The sequence below is a fragment of the Pundamilia nyererei genome, unplaced genomic scaffold (genome assembly GCF_000239375.1).
Source record: "Pundamilia nyererei isolate P.nyererei 1_Seehausen unplaced genomic scaffold, PunNye1.0 scaffold00137, whole genome shotgun sequence".
NCBI lineage: Eukaryota > Metazoa > Chordata > Actinopteri > Cichliformes > Cichlidae > Pundamilia > Pundamilia nyererei.
Window position 1 is genome coordinate 345026 of NW_005187538.1, and position 11097 is coordinate 356122.

At 39.7% G+C, this 11097-nt stretch overlaps 1 protein-coding gene across 9 annotated transcripts in view; it reads right to left on the minus strand.

The window, feature by feature from the left end:
• Positions 1-11097, minus strand: part of csnk1g1 (casein kinase 1, gamma 1) — a 43412-nt gene that overhangs the window by 4943 nt on the left and 27372 nt on the right. For 3 of the 9 annotated variants that reach the window (XM_005743951.1, XM_005743948.1, XM_005743949.1), the window contains exons 5-12: positions 9922-10073; positions 8610-8844; positions 8413-8498; positions 6468-6552; positions 6135-6283; positions 5947-6054; positions 4775-4885; positions 809-915 (exon numbers count right to left, since the gene is read on the minus strand). In XM_005743951.1, the coding sequence (XP_005744008.1) occupies positions 809-915; positions 4775-4885; positions 5947-6054; positions 6135-6283; positions 6468-6552; positions 8413-8498; positions 8610-8844; positions 9922-10073 (1033 nt within the window). The remainder of the gene's footprint in view (positions 1-808; positions 916-4774; positions 4886-5946; positions 6055-6134; positions 6284-6467; positions 6553-8412; positions 8499-8609; positions 8845-9921; positions 10074-11097) is intronic. The other 6 variants (XM_005743952.1, XM_005743950.1, XM_005743956.1 and 3 more) reach the window with 3 other exon arrangements.

The following is an 11097-nucleotide window of genomic DNA, read 5'->3' on the forward strand; positions in this document are numbered from 1 at the left end:
AATCGGTGGCTGACTAAATACTTTTTTGCCCCACTGTACTTGTGTGCTGTAGAGATTGTAGTCTATGTTAATGGTTGATTGGCTGGGCACAGGCATGAGGGGGTGCATTAGTTAATCTACAGTACTGTGCAGAAGTCTTGAGGCAACCCTTCATTTCTTTATTTTTTGCTGCCATGGAGCCAGGCTTTCCTGTAATTTTTTAAGAGCTCTTGAGCAATAGTTCTCCAGGCATTCTGTCGGCCAGTGGCTGCTTTTTTTCTTCAGTATGTTAAACCACTTAACACTGACCTATGAATCACTCAAGGATAAAATGGCACCTAACTCAAAGGATGAACTAGTGTTGTGTCTACACATAAACAACTTTGCAAAGAACTTTAGGCATATTGTTACTAGCAGCCCATCGTAAAAACAAAACTTGTTTCCATTTTAAGTTGAATCTAGGAAAAATCTTAAAGATAACATAGTTTGATAGATATAAAATAGTTTTGTATTTTTTTCCTCCACCAGGGTGATTTCCAAAGAGCTATTAAAGAAATGAGGGCTGGCTTTTACTTTTGCACAGTACTGTACAATGGCTTTTTTTATTTTTACAGAAAAGGAAAATTCACTGAGGGATATAGAGACTGGTTGCAGATCGTAAACCCACACACCCAGACAGATAAGAGGGGCAGGTGGAAGATGACAGCTGGTGGCTGGAGCTGTCACAATTCCAGACGATAGCAAAAGGAGACAGAGGGAGGGAAAGAGGGAAAGAGAGGAAGCGACAGATGGACATGGAAGAGAGTCGTGGTGGCTATATGACACATACTTGGCCTCGTCGGGCGGATGCTCCTCTGGCGGAGCTGTAATTGGGGCGTTGGAATGAACAGCCAGCGGATCGTCTGCATTCAGCTCCCCGTTGGTTGAACTGACCACCTGTGACACAGACTGGTGTTAAGTTCAGTTAAACCACTTATGTTTGTCCACACAACAGATACGTATGGAAAAACCAGATACTGCTGTGACAGAAAGTTTACCTGGTTAACAAAGAACAAGTTAACACAAATACTCTAGTTCATTTAGTTTTGCTTGTATTGGGAGAAACTGGTTTCGTGGCAGCAAAAAAAACAAAACAAAAAAACACCACAACATGAAGAAAAACCTGGCTTGCAGTCTGTGAATGGTTCTGCAATTATTTTTTTTTACTATTTTGTAGCTTCAAGTCATACAAACATAGTCTTGTTTGTTATCAGTGTGTATCGATATCTGCCCCAAAACAGCAACGAGTCACCAAAGTTAGAATGTTGAAATGCTCCAGAGAGAAAAAATAAAAGACTTTCAAGAGTCAAAACTTAATCCCAAAAGACAGCACAGGTTGGGAGGGAGGCAAGCAAATTTCAGATTGCAGTAATTACAATATCACGTAAATACAGGGCTGTAGTCCAGTTTAGCTTTCCATCAACAAACAAGCTGTGTCCCTACAGTATACAAGGGCAAGGTCTCACCAGTGACCACACCTGAAACTAAAGTAAAGACTTCACCAAACATGGGCAATTACAACTACATGTAGAAAACTCATTTTAATAGATTTGTATAGAACAGGGGAGGGCAACTGATTTTCCCCAAAGGGCCCATGAGAAACTGGGACTACTGAGAAGGGCTGCACTGGTAAGCTAACAAAGAAATAGTTAATATTGAGCAGAACTGAGTTCAGCTTATTGGTGCAGTCCTCAACAGTCTTTGTTTATCATGTGACCCCTTGGGAAAATCAATTGCCCACCCCTGGTATAAAGCGAAACTGCACCAACATCTTTCTGTTGCTTGTGGAATCCATTCAGCAAACCTATAGACTCATTACTTAAAAATAAAACTAAATGAGTAAAATGACTTCTTAAACATACATAAGAGGATTGGGGCCACTGAAGAAAAAACCCCATTATTTTTATTATAAGTATTCGTGGGTGATGACTCTTCCACCCTTTTCGGAATTCTAAAAAGAATCAGAATTTTTACTTTTCAGCCTCAGAACTCTGGCGTTTTCTTTAGTTCTGTGAAGAACTAATCAGGATTCTGAGATGAAAGTCAAAATTCTTAGTTAATAAAAATAAAGCAGGAATTCTGGGGAGGAAAAAAACAAAAAAGTCACACCCCTTGTGACTGTAATCCTGCTCTGTAAAAAACCATGTTTAGATGAAGGACAAATCATAAAATCAAGATGCCAGTAGCAGCCATTTATTCTTGAACTTATGAGCCTGTAAAAAGAAGCAATGCTTTTATTTGTCACAAAAATGGGTTTGTGTGCGCCCACATGCACTCATGAGTACATATAGATCGTGAAAAGTGGAGTGAAGTGGATTTGTTGGCTTTTTGGACATATTTAGGAAAGCAAACATATCTTCTTTGATCTACCACAATGAAAATTCTCAATATTCCTGTCGAGGAGAAGTAAACACTTGGTTTCAAGCTAGTATTGCGATGTTAAGCATAAATAATAATTTCTTGTATGCATTCTTGAATGCAACTGTCCAGACATATTTCATATATGAAATGTGACTATTGTAGCCAATCTCATAACCCTCCATGTGTTCTTGCTTGGCCTTGGTGGATTTGCTGTGTGCTTACAATCATTACACTGTTAAAAGGTGACCTCCAGGATTAATAGTTCAATCGATTAGCTTTCTAGTCCCTGGGGAAGAAACCCCAAACCATATCTACCGACATGCTTCACACTGTGTGTGTGGGTCTTCTCCTGAAAAGCTCTTTGGTCTGTGCCAAACACATCTACTCCTACTGTCTTTGATTGGCCCAGGGCCTAGTAGGCACAAAAAGACACCTCATTCAGGCATCCTTTTTTTCCCCAAATGTTTGAATTTATAAGAATCCTGACAGGAGAATATGCAAAGGATAGGACAGGACAGATAGGATAAGACAAACTAGCAGTGCAGATGGTGGGGTAGTAAAGTGTAGCCAGACTGTAAAAAATTAAATGTGACTGTACGTCTACTCACACATTTAATTTCATTTCACATCACGCACTTGTTGTGGACTCACTTTATCATACGCAATCAGTCAGCAGCATTGCTCACACATGTGAGCCAAGGCACCATAGAGACGAGTAAAATCAAATCTCAACTTGAATTCCACTCAGTGTGTCTCTGTTTCCCAGAAAGGCACATCCCAGATGTCTGAACGAGTGTCTAATTACGAGCACACCTATTCAGTCTTTTTTTTTTTTTTTTTTTTACCTTCACTGAACTGAGAGAGAATTCCTGAGCTGTATAATGACTTTTAAGGAAACATTTTGTGCTAAAAAAGATATTAACTTGGCTTCCTTTTGTTTTTTCATGATACAGGAAGAAAGAAAAAAAGAAAAGAAAAAAAACACAACAGAAAGTCCCTGCCTGCCTCTTTAAAAGCCAAGCCTGTCTTGCTGATATGCTGACTTTTTCCCCCCCAACACAAAAAAAGAAAAGAATTGTGTTTATCTGTAAACTTCCAGGTTTACTTGCCCAAATAGATGAAAAAAAGCCAACAACTTCCCCTTACACTTTCACCTGATTGAATATGTACGCATCAGTAGATCAGGATAATACACCTGATTGTGTACGAAATGTTGGAAAAAAGAACATTTAAAAAAATAAATAAATAAAAAATCTTTCTGTAAGAGTGTAGCAGTTATCTTAAAGGAAATAAGTTGCGTTTGCATTAAAGGACAAGAGAGATTTCAGTCTTTAATGATCTATACTTAAACGAGTTAAATAACTGATTCTGATGTGTAATATAATAAAGCCTGAAAAAGCCAAGTCTGATGACCACTGCGTTGGTCACAGCACCCTTTTCTCCACACTGTGTTCACAGAGTGCCATGCTTCTACCAATGGCACTCCAGGGAATGATCTAGTTTCACAATATATGTATAAAAATGTTTACATTTCCAAACTATTTTTAAGTGAATGCCATTTAGTAAAAGGAATCCCCAGAAGCAAAACAAACCCTGTTGAAGACCGAGACAGTCTTTGGAATGGGCTAGGAGACAAAATTACTAAAATATGTTCCTTTAAGCATAAAGGCCTATAATGGTTTAGAAGCATGCAATTAGCTAGCTATGCCAGGTCGTTCTGCCATGCAGAAGGCTTCTTGATCTTGCAAAGAATGTCCAAGCATCATGAAGAGTTGTAGGACCGGAGATCAAAATGCCCCAAGAAGGGCTGCTGTTTATAAAGCTAAATCACACTTTCACCATCTGGGGTGGGTAGCACCAGATGACATGCATATGGTGGAGCAGAAAATTAACATTTCCCAGCCAGGGGCAAAAGGGTTGGAGGGGGGGGGAGGTATATGGTTGTAGATCTGTCTCACACATGAAGCTAAAACACTTAATAAATGCAATTCATGTCTGGCATAAAGCATTAGTAACTATATCAGTGTTTTGTGATTATTATGAGCTTTTAGATAATGAAGATGAATAAAATGCCAGTTCAGTAGCAAAATTATTTGCAAAATAATATGAATTAAATGCTTGAGTACTTTGCTAAACACGAGTTTCCTAAGTATTCATAGTTGTTTAACTCGCAAATAAAATATTTGTCTCAAAATAAGACTAATCCCTTGAAAATATATCGTTTCCCCAAGCGGGGGGGAAAACAAATTGTGTCACAAAAATGCCTTTGCGTCTTTCCCTTCCATTTACAAGCCATATTATGAGTGTATTTATCTTTGTTTGGATTATTTGAGACAGATCTGACTCCATGGAGATTGGGTGGGGGCTGCCGGTTGATCAGGTGAGGGGTGTATACCTGCACTGAGCCCCCGTGCCTGTCCGCTGTCAGGTGGGAGGTCAGATAGGAGGAGTTTGCTTGGCGTGCGGGCTGCACCTCCCATGCTCCTCGTCGATCTGAGGCTGCTGTCTGCTTAGGAATCGGGGGTGGCGTCGGTGATGTGAAGGGAAGTGGGTTTGAAAGTGCAATGGGAAGGGGAGGGGGGTGAAGGAAAGATGGATATTTGGGTGTGCGAGGCAAGGTAACCATGCAAAGCAGCATGAGATATGGAGAAGAAAAAATAAATAAATGAACAAAATTGAAAAAAAAAAAGTGAATCAAAATCATAGCAAGGCTTCAGCCATAAAACTGAATCAGAAACTAATGAGCCTGAAGCCTAATGGAGTTAAGCTCACAGGTCTCAAACTTTGGCCTCAATCTCATTACACCTGAATAACAAAAAAATAAGCATGAACCACTAACAAGTAACCTATTTAAATGCTCAGAGCTTTATAAAGCCAGCAATTTATTTTCCAGCTCATCTTCATACCAGCAATGAATTAAATTGGATTCAAAGCAAATGTGTTTACACACGCAAAACTGTAGATCAAATTCAACCAGACTAACTAACAGCTATTCAAGTCCTTCATTTGTAGCATAGACTGCGACAATTCAACCCTGGCTCTGAAATTTGCATTTAAAGCACCCAAATAGCATCGAAAAGCAGGTGCACTGACAACATGGGCACAAAACCCATATATACCCAAAAAAGTTATCCCTAAGTGCCTCTATTCTACACTGTAGAATATGTGAATGATTACAAAGCTTTATTTCAGTCAGCCTTCATCTTTGTGGGCTGCTTTTAATTACCAGAATTTAGTTTAATTTAATTTATGGTCTTAAACACTTGCCAAAAGTTTATCTACAATATCTAAAGCGCACAGTAAATCCAAAAACACGAAGGCAAAGATGACTGGGATAAATTTGCCCTGATGCCTTAAAACGAATTTTCCAGCATTTAAATATACAGAGATGTTCAAAAGAATACTTGCATAGCACATCCTATTGTCACTGCATGCACATAAGCTTTGCTTGGCAAAGAGATCATCATACAGAGAGTAAAGGGAGTTTCAGGCTGTAATGCACCATGGGTCCACTGGACCACAGCATGGCAAGAAGCAGTCTGGTCCCCATTGCTCAACCGGACGTACCTGGTTTCTGATTGGTGGGTGCTGTGAGGGTCGGTCTCTGTGAGGATGGCTCTCTCTCGTGACTGCAGATGCTCCAGAGTCTATATGGACAGACCCCACCGGTGTGGGCTGAGGGGAATAACAATGAATTCAGCTCTGCAGTCAAACAGGTGAAATTACTGACATGTAAAATGTGATCCGTTACTCACAATCTGCCTGCCAACCCAGTCGTAGGTGTAGTCAAAGGTGTATCCTTTTCTCTCAAACAGTTCCGTGAACAAAGTCCTCAAATATTCATAGTCTGGCTTTTCAAAGAAGTCCAACCGCCTCACATATCGCAAGTAGGTGGCCATCTCCTCTGTATTACACAGAACCAACAAGAATGTTCTCACCTTTCATGAGGATAAATCCGTACGAATTGTGCAGTGGGACGACATTTAAATCATTTTATCTGAAAAATCACGTTACATCACAGCCAGTATTCACACTATCAAGGCTCACAAGCTGATCCAAAAGTGAGATTACAGCCATCTATAGCATACCTGGAAAGTTCTCACAGAGGACCTCGATGGGAGTGTTTCGTTTTGTGTCTCCAATCTTCTGGTATCTTTCTTTGAGTGTGTCAGCCTGAAAAAGATTCAAAGCAAAGTGTTTTTTCTTGTTTAATGTGTCTGAAGTAAACGCTCTCTCTGAAAAATCAACTGAGCTTCCATGACTGGAGTATTATGTGTTTCACAAAGACACAGCATGATACTACTGATCACTTTAGGGCCGCCCCCTGAGGGGGGGCGCAGAGCCATTGCAGGGGGGGCACGGTATGAAAAGCGGGGGGGGAAATGCTTGGACACTGCTAGCACGGGGCGCCCACACAAACGCAAAGCAGGAGATGAAGCATCGCTGAATATGTTTCCAAACCAACTTCATTCTGAGCCAAAGACTAGAAAATATGGTGAAGCATATCTTCCCTTTGGCTTCACCTGCACAAGTGCCAAGGTAGGTCTCCCCTGCAGAATTGGTTTTCCCTTCATCGGGAGCAGCGCTGGGCTCTTCAAATCACGGACAAACAGTATCCCACATTCTTGGTTTTTAATTCACAAACACACACACACACACACACTTGTTGTAACTAACTACTCCTGACATTTTGGAGATGTTAGATCTTTATACAGTAAAGTTACAGCGGGATACAAATAACATCAGGCTGATCCTGCAACGATTTGTTCCCTCGGTTCAAATCACGGACTAACAGTATCCCACACCTGTATATGTTTTTAAACCCATTTTGTACAGAGAGGCATTTTTTGAAAAATGTATTGTCAGCAATGTTGAATATTATTACACAGGGAAAAAAACAACTACACGTAAAATAATCACACAGTGACACCTCTGCCTTTGTAAATGGAGGGACAGTAACTGCGTGTGTATATGTAAGCGTGTAAAACCTGCAGATAGAGACAAAATACTGTTAATCTGACTATCTGCCATTCTGTAATTCATCTCATTTAAACAATAACGTGGTGCACAGCGTGACATGAAAAAAGGCACAGACCTTTGACATTGTGTGACCAACTCTGTATTCCTCGTCCACACGTAAACACAAAAGGAGTTTTAAAAATCTCAGTTTTCGGTGATTCGAAACGCCGTTTACGTGTGGACGAAACAGCTGCGTTTTCAAAAATACCCGTGTAGGTGTGGACGTAGCGTAAAAGTAGTAGTTTATTTTATTACTACCTGTAATTTTTAATTGTTTACTTAATGTTTGAGGTGTGAAATAAACCGCAATGGAGCAAAATAAGGGTGTGTGTGGTTGGAGGATGTGTTTGTGCGTGTGCGTGCGTGCTTGCGTGGGGGGCGGGGCATTTTTCTTGTAAAACAAAGGGGGGCCTAGCAAAACAAGTTCAGGAACCACTGATTTGAGGTTTCTTGTTGCATGTTCAATCAAAGTAAGGAAATCTCAGAAAGCTGATTCTGTTCATCTGGAAGTAGCGTTTTCAGTGGGAGAAACGTTTTTGTCAAGTGATGAACAGAATCAACTTTCTGGGAGATTTTCAGGTGGTTAAGCAGAAAGGATTCAGAGTAGTAAGCAAAGAGGAATAGGAAGCTTACTGCTTCAATTAACAACCAACTGCACCACTCTGTACACATTAGCCTGAAGAAAAGCTTCTAAAGATTATGAATTTTGAACTGTGAGCACAAAATAACAGCTGGTTCATTTTCAACTGTAACCTTTGTTTAGTCTTTTTTTTTTTAAATATTCATTAAGAAAGACTTAAATGTGCCAATGGAGAGATAAACACAATGAAAGCTGAAGTCTTCAGAAGTACATTTTCTCAGTCATATTGAACAGACTTTCAGCACATGCCGCAGCTACTGATGGGTAAATAATATAAATTGCCCAGCAACTCAGAGTGTGTTAGAATTTAAGGTTATACAATGACTAGAGTCCTGATGAAAGAATCTCGGAAACTGTCAATATACTTTACATACCTTTAGCCCTTGCCAAGGTAGACTCCCACGAAGAAAATACATGAACATGTGGCCCAGAGCCTCCAGGTCATCTCGTCGACTTTGCTCTGTATCAATAGATATGTTAACATCTCACTGACACAATTCAACAACTATGTCCCAAAGCATCCGTTTTACAAACAGACGTCCCAGAACAACAACAATAAAATCATTCTTACCTTTGCCTAAGTGTGTATTGATGGACATATATCGCGCAGTACCAGTTAAGCTCTTGTGCTCCCGGTAGGGAATGTGTTTTTTGGTCTCGGGGTCGATGTACTCTTTGGCCAGGCCAAAGTCAATGATGTGAATGATGTGTTCCTTTTTATTTCCTTGCCGTCCAATGAGAAAGTTTTCGGGCTTTACATCTCTATAGATGAGATTTTTAGAGTGCACATACTCCATTCGTGAAATCTGGTGATGAAGAACACATCAGTCATGGTAAATGATTGGCCACTAAATCAGAGTCACAGTTATTGAAAATGGGTTTTTCTGCTGAACCAAGTTGACATTATTTTCTCAGTTATAATGAATTTCAGCATTATGGTTTATTAAAAGAAAAAAAGCACGACAACTTTTTTACACTTAAGGCTAACTTGTTGCACTTACAGTGTAATCACTGTCTTTTTTAGGAAAAAAAATTAAAGGTGAGCAACATAATAAATTCATAATGTGAGGTGGCTGCGATGCAGTCTTTAGGAAACCTCTGTGCTGAGCTTCTATGGAGGTCTTTACATTTTTTTCAGAGGATATCTATATTACAAGAGCACTGCAGTTTTTGTGCTGACAAAATGAAACGTCAGAAATTTTGATGTGCATAAGGCGCCTCAAAGACTGGGTTATTACACCCTCTGAGCTGCTCAGACTTGATGTGAATCAGTGGTGGCTTTGCGCTTCACGACAGCTTCCAGTCTACCCAAATCTGCCCAGAAGAACGCATATACTAACAGATTGCTAATTTGCATACTAGGTAATAGGAGAGTCACTCTCCACAAGCTCCAAGAACCTCAGGTATTCAGGCAAGACTTGTAAAATCAGCTATATGGACAGTTTACTCAATAAGAATCATTTTGTACTGGGAATTCTGGAGCATACTATAAAATGTAAAGGCTTGGTGGATTAACACTTAAACTCCCTCTGAAATCTCCAGCCAGGATAGTTTTTGAAACAAGGGTTCATTCCTATAGTATGAAAATGGAATTTACTGAAAATATGTCATTAACTGGAAATGTAAATTGTGCTGAACTTGCCATGCAAATTGTTAAACTACAGTAAACATTTTATTTTTTGATTATGAACTTGTTAGTCTAACTCCAGCTACTATATTAAGTAGCAAATAGTTTTGTGCCATTTCTGCATATAGGCTGATGGTGATTTGAACCATTTCATAGAAATTTCACAGAGTTTTTATGTTCAATGTATTTGATTTCATCAGTCATAGTAAGTGAGTAGAAGTTTTTGTGATGGTGTCATACAAAGCTCCAAACCCACCAACTGAATTGCTATCATTAAGACGGTCTTCAGTGAAAAGGTCCGGTCGCACAGGTCAAAGAGGTCTTCTAGACTTGGGCCAAGCAGCTCCAGTACCATGGCATTGTACTTCCCACAGGGCCCAAAGTAAAACACCTGAGGCACACCTTCTGCTAAAATACAAGGAGGAAAGAAACAAAAATTACAAGGAGACACAAACCCAGTAGTTGCCTTTATATATGTTATATATTTTAAAGTATCTAAAAGTAATCCAAGACAACTCTCAAAAGCTGGGGTAGTAAACACGACATACAGAAAAAGCTCAGTGTTTTTCATTTGTATACAGTATTTAAAATCTGTTTATTATTCCCGTCTCCCTTGACTAATGACGTTTCCAACTTGGGTCCAAGGTCAACCATAAGAGGCCCTCAAATGGACCGATAGGAGGAGGAGCACTACGAGGTCGTTGAGGACAGAACGCTGCTAGGTAAACATTAACCCTGAGGTGAAATACTGTGTCATTCTGCCTCTGCAAGCTGAAAACTAATCTTTTCTCTGGCTCATATCACAACCTCCCAACTGAATTATGATCTGTCTGCTCTACTCACTCACTGCTCAAAAATCCTGTCCATCTGTCAACCCGGCTCTTATTTTACCTCTTGCCACAGTGTAATTTAGTCTTGGGTGATCAGTCCGATGCCACTGGAACTTGCATAAAGGCTAGTGCTCTTTTAATTCTTTGTATGTGTAATCTGGGAATGAAAGCTCCTTCTAACAGTTAAACTTGGGGGGGAGCGCAACATGTGCACTGATTTCCTCCTGCAGTTTTAATTTCAATTATAGGCACATCACAGAATCTAAATATATATTTCATCAGCAGGATTTACAGTTATATGCACATGCAATCGTAATTGGTGGTAACATTTGTATTCTTTGTTGTTATCCTGACCACCGCCTGAACTTTAGTTTCAAAGAACAGGAAATCAGGTCAAACTGTTAACTGCCTTCAGGGAAGCATGACTCAAAGTTTGGCTGTGCTTACTTCTAGTCAGACTCCTATTAAAAAGGTCCTCTCAAGAAACTTCAAAGGGAGATCCAATCATAAAGACCTTGCTATAACAGAATAATAAAGCTATACTCAGTCCTTGGACATACAGTATAATTGCAAAGTTCAAAAAAAAAAAAAAAAAAAAAAAA